At 41.5% G+C, this 19,628-nt stretch overlaps 1 protein-coding gene across 2 annotated transcripts; it reads left to right on the forward strand.

Moving 5' to 3' along the window:
- Positions 1–1,153: 1,153 nt before the first annotated feature.
- Positions 1,154–19,412, forward strand: gng2 (guanine nucleotide binding protein (G protein), gamma 2). 2 transcript variants are annotated; one of them, XM_085142928.1, is made up of 4 exons: positions 1,154–1,406; positions 11,024–11,100; positions 16,308–16,430; positions 18,017–19,377. In XM_085142928.1, exons 3-4 carry the CDS (start codon positions 16,344–16,346, stop codon positions 18,143–18,145), a joined length of 216 nt encoding a protein of 71 aa, XP_084999054.1. In that variant the 5' UTR covers positions 1,154–1,406; positions 11,024–11,100; positions 16,308–16,343; the 3' UTR covers positions 18,146–19,377. The 2 variants fall into 2 exon arrangements, with proteins under 2 accessions (XP_084999054.1, XP_084999055.1); XM_085142929.1 differs by lacking the exons at positions 1,154–1,406; positions 11,024–11,100 and having other exon boundaries at positions 16,333–16,430; positions 18,017–19,412.
- The last annotated feature ends 216 nt before the right edge of the window (positions 19,413–19,628 follow it).

The following is a 19,628-nucleotide window of genomic DNA, read 5'->3' on the forward strand; positions in this document are numbered from 1 at the left end:
TAAATGCAGGATTGGCAAAGAAAGGCATAAAAATAACAACACTAACCAATTACAAGGAAAAACAAGCTTATACAAAATCAGATAAATGCAAGCGTATAGTAATCGAAACAGCTATTTTATTCATTAATGCCGATTTTAACATGTTTGTTTATTGCCAGTTGCGTAGTTGAGTTAAGAATCTGGCTTTTACATCAGGCAGTTGTTTGCTAAGGCCTTTGCAGCACAAATAGCAGAAAAGAAAAGAGAAAAAAGTCCCAATCCCACAATAATATGGAACATGGCGCCATCAAGATAATGTGACAAGATATGGTGCATCGATCGTGGCTCAAGAGTTGGGAGTTCGCCTTGTAATCGGAAGGTTGCCGGTTCGAGCCCCGGCTCGGACAGTCTCGGTCGTTGTGTCCTTGGGCAAGACACTTTACCCTGGTGGTGGTCAGAGGGCCCGGTGGCGCCAGTGTCCGGCAGCCTCGCCTCTGTCAGTGCGCCCCAGGGTAGGGCTACAATGTACCTTGCCATCACCAGTGTGTGAATGGGTGGATGACTGGATATGTAAAGCGCTATATAAATACAGTTGCTGGGGCCTGTTGCGTTTGCAAGATAACATCAGTTAGGTTTGCCAGTACTAAGGGTAAGAACCAGTTTTGGACTTTTTTTCTTCTAGTACAAGATACACCCAAATTGAGTGTATCCAGCACATGCAGAAAACCTCTGTACTCCCAAATGTACAGCACACTTTTTGTGTTTTTTGCTCCACATCTGGTGTACGTTTTGTTTTATAATCTTTTGATCTTTGGCTTTGCTGTGATATGCAAGTAGACTGATGATTAAACATTTCCGCTGTGGCAAGAAGGCATGTGTCGTGCATGCAATACAGGATGTGATGTTGTTAGATTTTGTTGTTGTTGTTTTTATGTAGCCCTCATCAGTAAGGATGTTTTTTTTTTTAAAGTGCCACTAAAATTTCTCAAGATTTAAATCCAGACTGTCGGCTGTCCTGGTATGCATCTGTTTATTGCAGCTGTTTAGAGAGACACTCAAGGCTTTTCCTGTGGACTTCTGAGAGGCAGAGGAAGTGTGTCCTAATAGCAGAAAAGAAAAGACACAAAGAGGGAGGGAGGATGAAGAGGAGGGTAGATTCTTGGAGCCCGAGCGTTTCGCTGAAGGGTGGAGACTCGGAGCAGCAGTGAGGAGGGAGGATCTCAGCGGGAGTAGACACACACAGAGAGAGGGAGAGAGCAAAAGGCATACAGATAGAGGAGTGTGTGTTGTGAGCGTGGATGTAATCGGCTGCCTCTGTGTGTGTGTGTGACAGAAAGAGATCAGCAGAAGGCAGAACGCGTGGATACTACTCCACATGACTGGCTGCATTTGGATTCACGGAAGGAGAGCACACAACCACAGTAAAGGTAGGTTGAATTTTTATTTACATTTTTGCTTCCTGTCATTTAGTTATTTTTTGTAATTTGGTGGCATATGGGTTAATCACATCTGAAACAGGGTGTGTTCCAGAGGAGGGGCGGGGGGGGGGGGGGGGGGGGGTTTACATATCCATGATGTCTTTTTTGTCAGCGCTCGAGGGGTGAGATTGATGCTGCTGGCTGGTTTACGTCATGGAATCCCCTCCTCCCTCTAAAATCACTAAAAAGCTCCTTCCTCAGAGGTGAGCCGCTGTTTAATACCCCCCTCCCCGTCCATTATCTCCTCCTATACGTGTGTGTGAAAAGAAAACAGGAGAGTGGGCTTTCTTCCTTGCTTTTCTTATTCCTCACTCCTCCTTCTTGCCTCAGGATTGGGCAGATCGTATAATGTGGGGCCAGAGGAATTAAGGGCATCTGTTTCAGGGGATATTTGCCTGAGCAGAAGGGATGGAAAAGGCAAAGAAAGAGGTGGATGAAAAGCAGGGTGGGGGTGGTTGGCAGGAAGAGATGCAAAAGACGGAAGCAGCCGAAAGTTATCCAGAAGCTTTTCGTGAGGCTTCCTAGCCCTCCATTGAGGAAAGAAAAAAGCAGTTGACAACACACAAGCTGGATGTAGTGGTTGTATCAGGCAGATGGCTGAGGGAGAAGGAGGGAGGGAGGAGGTGGAGAGGGGGGTGGTGGATGTTTTTTTTTAATGTAGCTTACAGACTATATAGATGCTGACAGCGGCACACATTCAAAAGAAATGCAAGAAAACAAACACAGATGCGCTGTTTTTCCCCGGTCTTAGCCCGTCACACAAAGGCATCGTCATGCACAGCTCACGTTAAATCACCCAATCATGTGCATGCAATTGTGTTACATATCCAGGCCTATTACAAATGCGAGCTGGAATTACGCAAGAGCTCGCGTCCAGGCAGGTCGTACTGTATCTCAAAGAGGAACTGCTCCGAGGCCACATAAGCTGCATCGATGTTGAGACTAAAAGAGCGGCTCACAATGCCTCACAAAACCTTGAGTGTTTTCCAGAACCCGAGTCTTTAAATAGAAAGCGAAGGGAGTAAGGGAGGAATGACTGAAAAGGAGTAAGGGGAACCGAGCAGTGCACGACTTGCTGAGCACGGTGACCTCTCCCTGCTCCTTTCACAACCTCCGCCCAAAAATGATTCTGTTTCAGGGTAAAGTGAGAAACTACAGTTAGCCTTGTCATCTGTGTGTCAGTTTCCTTATTTAAGATGTGAGCAGAAGTGACTTCATAGGAAAAGCAAACATGAGGTGGGAATTATGTTGAATTAAAGGCTTTGACCTTTGTACTCAAAGCGCTTGTTTGCTTCTGACAGTGTTTATTTTGGTTTTTAAGCTCATTCGACTGTGCTGTGTTCTCAGCTGTCGTTTAGGGAAAGAGGAAATCAAGTCTGGAGTCTTCGAAACAAAGCTCAAGCCAAGTCATTAGACTTTAATTGTTTTTTTTACAGTCTAAACTCAAGACCTAATTTTTACAATCTGCATATAAAGAGAAATGTCCACCATGCGTAGCTGTGCAGCGGGCAGCCGTCGATACGGTCAACTAACTGCCTGAAAACAGAGTAGTTTGAGTTGTTATGTCTTCATTGTCCATTGCTAATTGTTATTTTGCTTCTAGTCACTTTCACTGGCGTGTGGTCTTGACTGTGGCAATATAACTTTAACCCTCTTAAAGTACGCATCTAGACAATAAGATGTGGGGAAAGTATTCGGAGTCAAGTCACATAGCTGTCACACACTTTTGTGGCATTGTCGTACCGCTGCTGCCATTGGGGAGCGCTATTTCCATAGATTTGTGGTTGGGTGGGTGGTAGATGTCACATATCCACCCTAGCGTAGGATACGGCCTGAGTTGTCCCAGCAGACCACTGATTCCAATGAAAAAAACATTGTTATTTACATTTTTATTTTTGTGAATTAAGTGTGAGCCGGATCTACCAAATGCAAGTCTTATCCAATCCAACTCAAATCCTTGAGTTTCAAGTTCGCAGGAGCAGTTTTTAGGTCTCCTGGAGCAAATACAGCAAAGGCTAAAGCCATGGCAGAGGTCACTGCAGGAGGAAAAGTCTCAGGCCTGTCACCTCTCATAGCTGTCATATAAGTTTAAACTGGTTAATCTCACAGAGATGTGTTTAAATAAAATTTACAGCAAGTCTGACTCGAGTCCAAATCAAACAGAAGTGTTTAGTTTCCAGGCTTTTAGTATGTAAAAGCTGATCAGAAAGACCAGAAGGACAGTGAAGGCCAGTGAGCGTCTGTGATGGTCCCTCAGCAGAATCCACACAAGCCCGGACGTTTGTGATATTGTTAACAGCCCAGGAATCTGGCTGTGTTATTCTCTTGCATGCTGATTAATTTCAGAGGAAAAATGTGTTTGTGCTGCCATGAGTGAGGACAGAACTCCTTCAGATTCCCGTCAATGAAATCACGGAGAACAGAAACTGACGTACACAAAAGATGCGACCACACTGTCTCATTCCAAGTATAATTTGGAGTGGGTAAAAGACGTGATTACCCCCCGAAAACCTTCACAAAAATCAGCAGCATTATTTGGCTGATGACCCCCCAAAGAAAAAAGAATTGAGTTTTCTCCTTGTGTTTGCTCCTGAAGCTCAGAGGCTGTTCCCGTGAGCGCCAGTGTCGTGCATTGTTTCTACCCCACTAACTACAACTGTTATGTAACACGCAAATCAAAGGTTTAAAATGCTTTACGTTTGAGGGAAAGCCAAACCACTTGGTCACTGCTTCAATCTGACAATGCAAAAACACACAGGACCTTGGCTGTTTGATAAACATAAAAGACCATATTTGCACTCCCTGGAGCAAAAGAAGCCTCCTCCCTGCTTCCTCCTTGACTCCCAGCGGATGCGTCATTTCCTGGGCCACTGCTTTCTCCCCTCCCCCCTCAGGGACCTAGATTACTCCCACTACACATGTATACAGTATATGTACACACACAGCCTCTGAGTTGGTAAGATGGGCAGGGTGTCCTGGGGGTGGCACAGATGTCCAGGCTCATTGAATGATCGTGGGTGGTGGTGGTGGTCTGACTGGGAGGAAGTGGCACGAGGAGGGAGCACGAAGCAGCTAATACGTGCCAAAATTAAAACAATGCTGGGGGAAAAATTAGCCTGATGATGATGATGATCATCGTCATCATGAATATTTATTTCACTTGACACAGATTCTAAAAACAGTTTTTGTGACTGAATCGATAAAACAGATTTACAGCTGCGTGCTTGCTAGCCCTTTAAATGGTTAAATGATTAAATTAGCAGCTAAAATGTTTTAATCTTACATGTTTTTCTTTTTTAAATGATGAAGATTTGAAAGAAACATTTAGATCCTTTTCTATTTCTTAGTGAATTCTCTTTACAGTGCTATATTAAAAAGCAATGGCTTTAGAGATATTGAATGGGGATTGTGTATTTTTCATAAATCATGAATGAAACGCAACCACAAGCCTCCCTCCCACACACAGTATAGATCCACAGCACTGAGGTGCTCTTTTAGTACTAAATACGCAACTCTGGTGGCTCACATGAGATTTTCCCGCGATGTTTTCACACGTTTTTCAGTCAGTGCATGTTCAGTTAGCTAGTACAGATATTAACTTGCACTATGTTTTCATTTCTTTGTGTTTTCAGGCTTATCAGTGAGGGATAGGCCTCTTGAATGGGCCGTTTTGTGATCAAACCTCCAAATGTTCTTTATTTCTTCTACTAATATGATGCTATGTGTTGAGATCCCGCTCAGAGCCCAGTATAACTGAAGACTGTGATGGAGAAGGGCATTCAGCTGTCGCACTCAGCATCATCTCCACAGACAGTTATGACCTGACAGTTCAGCTCTCTGTGTCTCATTGCTTCGTCTTTGCGTGCAGAGGGAGGGGCGTCCTTTCTCCTGTTCAAGGGCAGGGATCCGTGCTAAATTACAGTCAACAGTCAATATCTTCCTGATTGTGTTCATTAATAACTCCGGAGGTCAGTTTTATGTTTCTGTACTTCTCCTTGCTGCGGTCAAAGCCACTCTGGAAGAAGGTATTGCTACCACATCCTCTCTTTCATTTTTCCAACAAACTTTATTTCCAGCTTTTATTTGCTTTTCTCTCTCTTTCTTGGTGTCCTCTAATATCCGTTTACACTTCTGCAAATCTTTCTTTAGCTGAGTGTGCCCTTTGCTGTCTTTAGTTCCCCAGTGACATCGCAGCTCAGTGTCCTATGACGCATTGAGGATGGTACAGTTACTCTGTCATACTATGAGAGTCAGATGACTGAACTTTTTCTTCTGCACACTCACACAAGGCTACAGAAATAAATGGAAAAACGACATTGTTAAAAAATCCGCAGCCAGGTTTAGGATTGGTTTTGTTTGGTAGGAAAGCATGAAATACTGACTCAATGGGAAGGATTGCAAATACTTCTCTCAGGATGCTATAAGTTCAGCTTGATTAATATGAAAAGAAATAACATTTTATTGCATACCGTCATTTGTAGCGAGGTATACAGATAGTTTTTTGTAGGATGCAATATGCCAGGGAGGATAGGGTGGATTTCGGCCCTCTGGCCGGCACATAGTTAACCAGGACTGCACAGAAAACCCTGTGTGACTTTTTGGTTGCTAGTTGCCATCGAAGTTTGTATGGATGACACCAACTTGTCTACAAACACTAGCAAAATACAGTGTTTACAGACAAGTCTGCATCTTTCATGCAGACAAGTGCGGCAATCTGCTAATGACCAGAGCAATCAGAAGGAGGTTTTTAATGCAGAACCCTCTTTTCACTTGGCAACAGCCAACAAAGTCCAGCAATCACTCATGAACTCGTTGGGGAATATACATTTTTCACCCCCTGGTCTCTAGGCCTTAAGAGCCCAAATCTGTCAGTTTGAAAAAGGCAAAATTAAATGACAATTTGTCTACTAGGGAAGATAAACTTTTACTCCTTTTTTTCTTTAAGAAAAACTACAAAAAATAACTTTTCTTCAGAAATAACCAAGAATTTGTAGTAAATCTGCTGGGTTTATGAGTGTAACTTAAATGTAACAGCAACAATAAGTAAGGGGGCTTTGAGGAAGGTGTGCTGTTTGCATTCTTGTAAAGACAGGCCTTAAGAGACCTTCAAATGAGCTCTGAGCAGGGGTTACTTCCTGCCTTCTTGCTGTCCCTGCAGACCCTTGCAGGTTAATCACTGACTCTCCAGGGTCCAGATGGCTGAGCCAGGGACACATTTTTAATTACCACGCTCTGATTTCACACCCTAGGCATCACAGAGGACAGAACACTCCCTGCTTCGCTGCTTAAATTTCTCTCTTTGGATGGTGTAGGGAATAAAAGACAGGATAAATAAGGTGTGCACTACAGAAGTGAAAGGAGTTGGAAAAAAGGAAGGAGAACTGAGCCGAGAGCCAGCCTGCGTGGGAGTACGTAAGAGATCGTCACTCTCGACAGGCCAGGAATTATATTTTCCTCACCAGGATGTTTCCTGTGGCGCTTAATCACCCTTTAAGTCAGCGACACCCAGAGTCGAGCAGCAGCTATAATCACATCTATGGAGGGCCTCGTCACGAACACAGACCCCCCGAAAGCCTGTAGGAAGAGGTTCAAAAAAGCTCCAAATGTCAGGGGAAGGATGGCAGAAGGGGTTAGATTGATTCGGTGGTGTTAGAAGCAGGACAGAGCATGCTGGGGGTGGTTCTGTCATATCGGTGAACACCTGTCTGCCATACAGGGAGGGACGGGAAGCAGAAGGCTGGAACAAAGGAGAGAAATGGATCACCACTCACATGTTGCATTTGTTTTTTCCCGCTCACCACAGTTTAGCTAGAAATTCTTTACTGGTCTAAAAGTAAGGAACGATATTTCCAAGTATTTAGATTAAAAAAACGAATTCCTTGGACTTAAGTATTTTAACAGCCTTTGTCTTTCATCCACTGATCTCGCTGCTGCTTTGCGACATTAATATGACGACACAATCTGTTCACCAGGAAATCAAATTCAGCAACTTTTTTCTTTTCTTTTTTAAGAATGGCTGGCTTTCCTGACTTTCCCACAGCATAAAGTGAATTAAAATAAGCAGGAAGTTACCAAAGTTAGTGCAGCAATTACTATAAAAAAGCCGCTTTGTCTCTTTTCTACAGTAAATGAGATGAGTGTTTATTTTCAAACTCACAAGAAGTGTTTGTTTCCCCACAGAATGTGTTTTATTTCCTGATGTCCCACCTGGGTGGGATCAAACTAGCTACCTTTCAGTTACCATGCAACATTGGAGGCACTTGATTAAAATGGCAACATTATATGGCTGGAAAAGTTGTCTAAAATACACGGTAATGTTTGTTTTAAGCGTAATTTATGTCCTACACTTTTAAAAATTTATCGTCACCTCCAGGCCCGACAGGTGAATTACATTCAGAAGCACCTTAAACCTGCATTCTCTTAATGGGCAACAGGGGGCGACTCTTCTGGCTGCAAAAACATGTCTTATTGTAGAGAAGATCACACAAAAATACAGCTATGTTTTAAAAACTGTGTCATAATTGGCCTTGTTGGGAAAAAAAACACTGGTCTGTTTTTTTTTAACGTTAATCAGAAACTTTGTTTGGAGGGTAGCAGACTGCTAAACTAGTTGTTTAATTTCTTGCAAATTCAGTGTTTATAAAACTTTACTTTCATATTGCTCTCGATCCCAGCAGCAGCCTGCAGAAGATGATTGCTGGAAAGTTCCCGGATGTACAAGTGATTCTTTTGATTGACAAGCCGGATATTTCTGTGAGCAAACATGTGTTCTATACAAATAAAACTTATGATGACACAGTCGCATGTTACTAGTCACGTGACTCTGCCACTGTGTAATGTCAATAACAGTTATTAATTAGAATAACTGGGTGATACACACAGCAAATAAACTCGCAGGCCAGTTCATTAGGTACACCTGTTCAACTGCTCCATAATGCAAACATCTAATCAGCCAATCACATGGCAGCAACTTAATGCATTGAGGCATGTAGACATGGTCGAGATGATGAAGTTCAAGCTGAGCATCAGAACGAGGAAGAAAGATGATTTTTGTATCTTTGAACATGAGCTGGTCTGAGTGTTTTAGAAACTGCTGCTCTACTGGGATTTTCCCACACAACCATCTCTGAGTTCACACAAAGTGATCCAAAAAAAAAGATTCTGTGAGCAGAAGTTAACTGGTCTCAGAGGTCAGAGGAGAATGGCCAGACTACTTTGAGCTGATAGCAAGGCAACAGGTGCTGTTTGCATCTCTGAATGCAAAACGCATGAACGTTGAAGCAGATGTACTACAGCAGAGCACAATAAGTGCCGATCCTGTCAGCTAAGAATAGAAAAATAAGGCTACAGTTTGCACAGGCTCACTAAAATTGGATGATGGACGACTGGAAAAATATCGCCTGGTCTGAAGTCTTTATTATGAGTCTTTATTTCTGCTACGATATTCAGATGGCAGAATTTGGCATAAACAAGATGAAAACATGGACTCATTCTGCTTTATATCAGCGGCTCAGGCTGTTGGTGATGGCCCCGGTAGCCTGAACCATGGGGAACATTTTCTTGGCACACTTTGGACCTCTTCGTACCAACTGAGCATCATTTAAATGCTGCCGCCTGCCGCTGACCAGGCCGTTCATCCCCATCTTCTGGTGGCTTCTTTCAGCAAAATAATACACTGTCACAAAGCTCAAATCAAACTGGCTTCTTAAACATCACTGTTCATCGACTGCTGCTCTGAATGTGCAGCAGCATTTGACTTTTTTAGTGGAGTATCAAAAAAACTTTTTCTTTGCCATCAAGAACTAAATAAAATTTCCCACTAAGAGATTTTACAAGACCATCCCGTTACACACTTCACACCTGCTACAGCTCTCCTGCTGCTAGTTTAAGAATCACTGCGCAGATGAGATTATTATAGACGCTTGCATAACACAGTGTAACAATGTAGATTAATGGCACCAGTGAATCTGGAGGGGCAACAGTGAACTCCAAGACTGCAAGAGTCCTTTTTCTTTTTGCTTGTTATTTAAACTCCAAGCAGCTTCAGCATTGCTAAAATACTTTGGCTCAGGGGTCCTGCAGCTGTTGGCAAGGTTTTGTTAATGGATTCCTCATTGTAACGTTGCTTTAATGTTGCGCGCTGTGCTAACATGATTTATGATGGCAGGAATTCCCGTCCTCTGCAGATCTGCTCATGCAGGATAATTGGCCCATTTATCAGAACTGAGATGCAGAGTCCCAGATGCATTAAAGAATGAATCTGAATGGCCAGAAGAAGAAAGGACAGGCTGATAGAGAGAAAGTTAGGGTCAGCACCCACTGAAGACTTAAAGGAAGAGTTGGACATTTTTAGAAGTGTCACTATTTGTGGTTTTGCTGAGAGTTAGATGGGAGGACCGATAGCACTGTTGCTTTGTTTAGTGTAAAGACTGCAAATGAGGACAAATAACTAGGCTACTTCTGTCCTACCAGCACATCTAAATCTCACTACACAGCACTTTACATATTTATTGCATAGACAGAAGAATGTTGCTGAAAACCTTTTAAGTTTAGTCTGAGGATTAGTATGTTTTCAAAAGAGGTAGCTGTTGGACCAGCATAGTTCATGGAACAACAAAGTTATAACATACAAAAGGCTAAAGAGAAACCAAGTGTTTAAAACAATAAAAACTGTCAACTGTAGCTATTTTCTCAAGCTCTTAATCAGCACTTGAGTTACGCACAGAGTCATCTCAGTCAGGCTACCCAGTGTTGGTTTTTATGGAGGACCACATGCAAGCATGTCATACATAGGTTGTGTACCCATAAACCCTCACTCTGCAGAGCAAATCACCTGCGCAAATGACACAAATGCAATATCACAAATGCCAAATTATCCACATTATACTATGGAATACCTTGAAGGAATTTCTTCAGCTCTGGCACACACTGTCATCGTTTGAATACATCAGACATTAGTGTGAAATGGCGACATATTTTTGAGTAAATTCACCTTAAATCAATGTCAAAGTCCCATATCTCTCAGGACATTGGTGACATCCTTCATGGCACGTATTTTTATGAGCCTGGACAGACTCGTAAAAGTTTGACTTGTGCTTATAATTAAGGATCTGGCTACAAAATAGTCACACATTTAACCCCTCCAACACTAAACTTTGTATGGCATCAACAAATGGGATCAAACATTAACTGATGAGTTTTGGTGGCGCTACAGGCAGATTATGTTACCTTGTCCCTGCCCTGTCTTTGAGATAGCCTAACTGGCTGTTGAAAAATCATCCTCTCATCTTTCTCTCAAGCATATTTCCTTTAAAAGTATAAATGACTTTGCCTTGTTACTTGTGCTCCACTTGCATCTCCATCTGTGGTGCGCTGTTTCTCCATCAGTTATTTGTCTTTAGCCCAGTTTGTAGGAGCTATCTGTGACATTCTGACACACAGTGATCAGAGGACAGAGGCTACACAGACATGCCTTGGCGTAATTTATCTGGAATGTGGGATTGAAAGCATGCAGAGCTCTGATTCCGATTCTCACTCCCCTTCTCTTTCCTTCTCCTTGTTTGCAGAGAGTGTGGCAGACACAAACTGCTGACCAAACTGCAGACGCGCCCCAGGGCAGAGCGCGGAGGAGTAAGTAGACAAGGTACGTCCAGGCAAGAGGAAGAAGGTTGACGAGAAAAGACGAATGGCGACATCTTTCTCAATCTTGTGGCATGAGGGCTGTGAGAGACCAAGCAGCCAAAGCAAAGAGGACACAGGCAAAAAAGTATCTTCAAAAAGGGTTTTCTTTATTTTAACCCTCAAAAAGTCCAAAATTCAAATTCATAAACATACTTAGCAGGCCCATAAAAGAGGTCAGCTAAATATAACTCTACGAAAAGTAATTTCCAGAAACTTAAACAAAACAAAGTGAGACACAACTTAACTCACAAACTGACCTAATTACAAAGACACATGAGGGTAGCTTTTATAATGATTTGGCCAAACCATTTACACACAATAGGGGGGAAACAAAAACATACACTAATATTAACTAAGCACAGAATAACCTAACTAAACCAAAACACGCCTGCTCCTGGTAAGCCCATGGTTGGTCCTGCTGAGCAGGCATGTTGTTCCCAGAGTCCTCAGCCACGCCTTTTGCCCAGACAGGAAACAGCCACCGCCCAAACCCAGGTACCTCAAAGAAAGAGAAACATAATTAATATAACAAAACATTTTAGAAAAACCACACAATGCTACTATGTGCGCGCCTCATAATATCAGTGTTAGGTTTAACCAAATGATTAATAAATTCTATTAATGAAGAAAACTGCAAAGCAAACGAATAAAGTGAAAAAATGGACTGATTTACCCCTGTGTGGCTGATGCCATCACAAGGGCACGGTGATGACACAGCCCTCTTGCTGCAGCTGCAAAGAGTTTGTGAACTAATCGTGACAGCTGCCATAAAGTTGTCGACAGCTTACACGGTTAAGGCCTCTGTCCGTCTGAATGCATTATTTATCAGTGTCACACTTATCGGGATGATGACACCAGACGCAACATCTCAGAATGGTATTTTAAGCAGCTAGCAGAAAGGAAAGGAAAGTAGGTTGGAAGGAAGGAAGGAAAAGTGTGCATCTGCTACATGTCACCATCACCCCGCCCTCCTTTAGCAGATATGAAAATGGCAGGGTGGCATTTTCGCACGCTCCAACAGTAATGAACAGGAAAGTGACCTTGCAGCCTCAGTGAAAGCTCTGCCCAATTGCTTCTTACTTTTTTCTCTTTCTCTTTTTTCTCTTTTTTCCACATTCATGCTTTAACTTTAGTGTCATTTGGAGAGGTTTTTGCCATTTTTAGCCATGCGAGCAATGTAGCTTTTTTTGTTTCATCCCCTAGCAATGTGTTAAATTAACTTTGATGAGATGAAATATAGCCCTTTGATTAATTAACTACACCCTTACTGCTTCCATATGAATAAAGAGCACTTAATTAACTAATTCAATCTTTACTTAAGTGATCATCATCAATTGTGAAAGCCTTTAAAATCAGCATTTTGATAGTTTGCTAGTCTTGAGCATTTAGGTGCATGTTAATATGATACTACAATCTTCCCAGGAGTCTACATTCCTGCAAAGGTCAGGCTGCGCAATCCTCGGAAAAACTCAGACTCTACAGGCCTCAGTTAACATGTTAAATGTTGAAGTTCATGCAAGTGCAATTAGAAAAAGACAAGTATGTCTATAAAAAGACAACAACCAAGGTGCTTGCAGTGGACCAGTCAAAGCTCAGACCACAAGCCAGTTGAAATGCTGAGAGCTGTGCATCAGCGAGTGCCCACAAACCTCAAAGGACTGAAGCAATACAGTGAAGAAGAGTGAGCCAAATATTAAAAGACTTTTAAGGTGCACAGAAGATGTTTACTTCCCGCTAAAGGCGAGTTTACAAGCTTAGTTTCTCACGTGACTATATAAAGTCTAGTAAAGAATTATTTTCCACATGACTGTATACTTTATTTAGCTCTAAAACGGGGAAATTCCTGCGTTACATCTGCCAAAACTGTAAATAACCAGAGTCGCAGTTAATTTACGTGTGGCCTCTATTTCTTTTATTATCATAGAGCTTAGCGGGTAAAATAAAAAGTGAAACTTTTTACATTTCTCAAATTTCTGCCTCGTAGTCTCCTCTGTCCTCTTCTCCGTGACCTGAAAATTAAACTCGGAGTGCCATTTAAAGGATGTCCCAGCTATTAAAATATATCTGGAGGACAAGAGAAGGCTTCCTCTGCACTAGTGTTTTTAGCCTGTATTTATAAAGTAAGCGTGGCACACAGATGGAATAGGCAAAATACAAAGGGACTCCGGGGACTATAGGTACGATATCTCGTCACAATGCGGCATGTGGTGAATTTAATTAAACGCAGACCTAATTATAAAAGCTGGCGTGAACACTGTTACGCTCGTCAGTAGTTGGGCTGTAACGAAACAATTTATGATGCATCTGTGCCAAGCATCATATTTAATTGACACGAAGCGCTGAAGCCTCATCGAGTTAAATGCCTGACATCTGCAGTCCTCTCTCCTCGCGTCTCTCCCTCATCTTCTCACATCTCTTCACGTGAACTAAGACACAAGGGGAGGATGCAAGGACAGGGGGAAGATGTAAAAACTGAGAAATTACAAAAGGGGACTTGACTTTGATCATTTAGCTTCTTCCATATTTAATACAGCGTTTATTCAAAACATCAACTCTCCTTGACAATTTTCTTAAAATAGGCTATTGTACCTCTTTTTTTTTTGGCATGTGTTAAAATGGAAGACCTACTTTTCTTCATGTATCCCAGAAACCTTACAGAGTGACATTTATCCCTATCAATAGTCTGATGATACGGTGGCCTGTTTTGACGTCTCCCAGGGGTGTTGAAACAATATTGTGGCCTTGATATAAACGACACTAAAGACTAATTTCTGTTCAGCGATCATAACTCTCTGTCCTATTTTTATTTTGGTGAGGGACGAAAACGAAGTTTGCTTTGCTTTAAGGGCTTTTAAAAAGCTAACAGAGTTGATTAGCAACCTCATAATGGATATTGGGGGGGTTTTGGCACACCATGACCCTACAAGGTGACGTTCTCCTCAAACTGAGAACATCCAGGATCCCTCAGCTGCAGTGGCTATAAACCATCGTGTTTATGTTCCACTCCTCGCGCTTTGAGCCTGCTGCAGGCTGTTCTCACGGATTGTCTACACGTTGTCATTTGGTTTGCACTGACATCGTGCAGAGATGTTCCAGCTTAGGTTAGAGGAGGGGAAAATGGAAAATGAAAAAATACTCTTCCTGTCCTCAAAAATATTTAACCTTTGTGTTGATAATTAATCTTCTGCATTGTATTGGATTCAATTTTATTGTTTCAGCTTATGCAAAAATTACAAAAACAAGCCAGTTGGAGCTTCTTGTGCAGGATGCGTTACAGTTTTTATCCCATTTATTTTAGGGTTACTCCAAAGATTAAATAGATTAAATGGAGCACTGTAACGAAAAATAATTTCCCCTAGGGATTAATAAAGTATTCTGATTCTGATTCTGAGATCACTGTAGTACTTTTTAATCATGATATTTCTTTTCACCTGTAAACCATTTAAGAATGCTTTAAAGTTAAATTCTCTGCTTCACTTGAGTACAATCGATCTTTAAAGCATTGCAAATATAACATGGAATTAACCCGTGAACCTGTGCTGAGGAGCAGATGTGCCACCGCAGAGCGTTAATGTTTATGCTTTGCTCCAGCACCTCGCTGAGATGAGTGCTGAACACACGCTGAGTCGTACCACAGCGTGCACAGACGAATAACGAAGGGGGGCTCCAGCGATGATTGATCGCACGCCGAGGATGAAGCCGTTTTGGAGGACTTGATCCATTTAATCAAAGCAGCTGGAGAACTCAGGGGAGGCCCCCAGGACATGGTGACAAATGTAAAGAATGAATAGTTGGAGAAACGTAATGAAGACGCCGAACAGTTTCATCGCATCTAAAGACCTGTGAGCACGTTGGGAAGTATTTTCCACCAATATTTAATCACCTATAGTGGCAAGAAATGTGCACCTTCAAAGGCGTTCCAGAGAGAACTTGAGGAGCACTGAAGCTTCTCCAAGGAGGCAATTATTATTTGTTTGATCTGCAAGAAGCATTTGAACAGTTTTAATCACTCAATACAGTAACTGCAGTTGAGAGAAAAAATATGTGTATTAAAAATTGCTATCTTCTTAAAGATATTTGAATAAGTCGATATTTTATGAGCCTCTGTCCATCCATTCTTTAAGTATACCTGCTTTACCCTTCAGTACACCTGGTCTACTGGCTGCCATAGGGCTGTCAAAGGAGAAAAAAACACCACTCACACTTGTAGCCAATTTAGAATCACCAGCCAACTTTCTATGCATTGTGAGAGTAAGCAAGACTACCTGCAGATAGAGGTAATATACTCAAACAAAGGGCATGTAAAAAACAGTTTGCATTTAATTTAACATCTTGCAACTTTTATATGGAGGAAAAGTCCAGTTTCAGCAAGCGTATGTCTGCTTAAACGGGGCAATAATAGCTTCTGAGGCCAGGTTGCTTACTTTTTCACAGAAGAAATATCCTGTTATGTTGAAAACAATCAAAACCTCAAATGAAATATAGTTAATTTTCATGGCTGCACGCCATGTTTTTCATGAATTGTCCTACATATAAGGCAGAGACAGATGCTGTGCTCTTGTGTGACACTGTGACTGAGTATCACCACATATGTTTAAAAAACAAAAAAATATTGTGCATAATGAGAGCTTTTCCTTTCTGAAACCTCTAATGTTTCTTATCCGTTTATCTTTTTTTGAAATTTAGTACCGGACAAAGCGCCACCCCCACACTCCCCTCCCACCTCCCCCGCCTCCCTCTCTTACTGTCAGGGGCTGCCTAGCAACTGACACCATAAATAATATGCTTGTGTCTGTGGTTTGTGTGTCCGTAGGCATGTGATAATAAACAGGGTATCTGTTACTAGCACTCCTCTCTGCATGCCTGTTACACTATATCAGGGGTGGGCAACTCCAGGCCTCGAGTGCCGGTGTCCTGCAGGTTTTAGCTCTTACCCTGGGTCAACACAACTGGATCAAATGATTAGTTCATTACCAGTCCTCTGGAGAACTTCAAGACGTGTTGAGGAGGTAATTTAGCCATTTAAATCAGCTGTGTTGGATCAAGGACACATTTAAAACCTGCAGGACACCGGCACTCGAGGCCTGGAGTCGCCTACCCCTGCACTATATTATAGTGCTCGTCTCTCAGCTGAAATGTTTGGGATGTTTAAATCTCTTTCTGCTACAGGCAGACAGAGCACGCGAGGCCTGACTGATAGCGCACATGGCGAGCAATAACACGGCCAGCATCGCACAAGCCAGGAAGCTGGTGGAACAGCTGAAGATGGAAGCCAACATCGACAGAATAAAGGTGCGCTGGCACCTCGTGGTTTATGTTTTTAATTAGGTTTCCGTCCGTTAACTTACATGTATTTGTTTACAATTGGGCTTAAAGTTTACAGAGCTAATGGTGGTAAACAATAGCAATGAATACTTCATTTACTTTTAATTTTTGCTAATGTATCCAAGTAAAAAGCCTATTAAGGACAAACTGTACTTACAAAGAGAGCAGCAATCACTGTTACGGTCATAAAAACAGACAAACGCAGCTGTCGCACATGACTTTATTATTATTTTTCTGATTTACAGTACTGTGCAAAAGTCTTCAGTCAACTCTCATGTCTTTATATTATGGTGAATGAGCTGGACATTCACCAACAAGGTAATCCCCAAACAGCTATTAGCTGAAAATGTGGCGTATCTCAGCATGGTGTGCAGTGTGTCCTTAAAAATGTAAGAAAACGGGATAAGTGGAGGACAAAAAAAGAGGTGGCCTAAAAAAGTAGCTAGAGCAGATGAGGAGTATATGAAAGTCATGTCCCTAAGAAATAGAGGGAAAAATCACCAAAGTTCTGGAACAGGACCTGAGAGATGTATGAGGAGCTTCCATTTAATAGTCCCTGAAGCCTCGTTGGAAATGGCCTCAATTGGAAGGGTGGAATCAAGAAGCCCCAAACACACTGTCAGTAAAAGCATACCTGGACAGAAGAACACACAGTGGAACACTATGAGTCATGGGCAGGCCTCCCCACAGCCCAGAACTAGAGCTAGATGTGAGATCATCTTGACAGACAATGGAACAAAAAGCCAGCCAACATCCAAAGAAGAGCTTTGAGTGTCCTTAAAGAAACCTGGAGACTATTCCTGAAGACCTTAAAGACTAGAAAGCTCACCTAAGAGAGTTCAGGCTGTGCTGTAGCATAAAGGTGGTCGGATCAAATAGTGACAGGTTTTGGATTTATATACTCTACATATACTGTTTCCCATTTTTATTTGAAAACATGAAGAAATGGGGGCCAGCTTGAAACTTTTGCACAGTGCTATATGTACAGATGTGTATGGAAGCCTGTTTCTGCCACTTAAAAAAAAAGTATCGTTCTTGACATTTTGACTTATTAACTCGAAATTACGAGTTATTTTCTCAAAATTTGGAGTTAATAAGTCCAAATTTCGAGAAAATAAGTCAAAATTTCGAGAACGATAACTCGAAATTCGAGTAATGGATATTTTTTTTTTGTAGTGGCAGAAACGGGCTTCCATAGATGTGTAAGATCAGAATGATTAGATGATTTATTTGGTTAACATAACAAAATTTAATATTAGGCATTGCTAGAGCAAGTCACATGATGAGGGTGGTAGTTTGTGAGAATTATTGATGAAATAATGTGAGTTTTAAAGTAGTGCTAAGAGGTGAGACTTACTTCTAGGGGTACTTTGGTAAAGCTAAGCTAACCAGGATCTAGCTCCTACATGCTGCTATGCGTTTCAAATCCAGATAAAAGACAAGCATCCGCCTTCTGATTTAACTCTTTGAATTAAACTGGACTGGTGTATTTCCACACTGTGCACGCCATCTTGAACTGATACACTTGTGTGCATGTGTGTTTGTAACTGCAGGTGTCTAAAGCTGCAGCAGACTTGATGTCATACTGCGAAGCTCATGCCAAAGAGGACCCTCTATTGTCGCCGGTGCCAGCGTCGGAGAACCCGTTCAGGGAGAAGAAGTTCTTCTGTGCCATCTTGTAAACTCGGCACGTCCCTGCAGCAGTCTGCTTAGTGTGGGGACTTTGAACATGGACGTTCAAAACACGTAGAAATCTTCTAGTAGGAGGGCACGTCGATCATTGCCCCCTTTTCTCGAACGGCACCTAAAGAGTGCAAAAATTAAAGTGTAACCATTAAAGCGGTGCAATTGTTTTTGAGGGGCTGTGCGGCATGTTGAAGGGTTCTGCGCTTTTAGATGACACAAAAGGGATGATGACGATGAGGGGGAGGAGGAGTGTGATGATAACCACCTAGAGACATGATGGACAAGCAGTCAACCTGCCATGTCGTCGGGTTGTGATGTGTAACAACAAAAAAATGATAAAATGATAAAAATATGGATGTGGTTCTTTTGGGACTTGCAGATGTTTTGTTCAGTGGTTTAAGGGTTGGTTGAGCTCTGTAGGAAAACAAAAAAAAACAAAAAAAACAAAAAAACAAAAAAACTACGCCTACCACTAGACGCCACCTGTATATTGGAATGTTTTTTTTAAGTTGTTTATTTTGTGTTTATTCCAACTTTACCTAAATATCTTTCTATAACTACGTGATTACTGAAGTCTTTTTTCTTTTTTTTTTTAACACCAACAGGTTAGTGATAACTTTTTTAATGGGATGTTTGACACATTCAACTCTGTGACCTTTACCTTTCTGAAAATCAGTCTCTGTGTATCAACATCTAGCCTGTCTGGCACATGTGATGCAGTTTGTCTCCTTCAGATACAAACCCTCTTTCTACTATTTGTATGAAATGACTAGCAAGTAAACTGTACCGTGCTGTGAGTTCTGAATGTTTGTGTTTGTATCATTAACTATTGCATGAAACAGTCAAATGATCTTCTCACTTTCCTTTCATGTGGAGGTTGTATAAAATAGGCAGTCTCATTCTGGAGGTGAGAAAAGTAAATATTAAAACAAGGATGATTCAATGCAGACTCAACGAGCACATCTCTCGATTATACACGATACTGCTAAAAGCATTTTTTTTTAGCAGGCAGCAGATCTCTGATATTATTTTTTCCACATTGCTTGTAATCATATATATATAAACTAAGAACCTCTGGAAACATCATCACATCTGCATGCTCAAGTCAAGCTGACACCGGTTTCATAAGAGAAAATTTACTCTCATGAAAAAATGACTTTAGAAATATTTCTTTGTAATATTTGGCATCCCAAACTTTGACATCTCCACCACAGTTTAAAATAAAGTTTGAGAAGTGCAACATAAGTTCATTAAAATGGCTCCAGCAGTGTGTTTGGCAACTTTAAAGGACATTTACTTTTTAAAAATGGTAACAGTGTAGCTATTTTGCCGCCCTCTGCAGGTACTGAAAGTGCAACTGCGTGGATTACATTCAGGTTTTTCTAATTTTCATTTTAAATCATTATTATTTGCATTTAAAATGTAAAATAAAAAGTTGTAGACTAGCTAGATTAAACATAAAAAATCCCTGTCTCTTAA

Source organism: Neolamprologus multifasciatus, chromosome 19 (genome assembly GCF_963576455.1).
Source record: "Neolamprologus multifasciatus chromosome 19, fNeoMul1.2, whole genome shotgun sequence".
Classification (NCBI taxonomy): Eukaryota; Metazoa; Chordata; class Actinopteri; order Cichliformes; family Cichlidae; genus Neolamprologus; species Neolamprologus multifasciatus.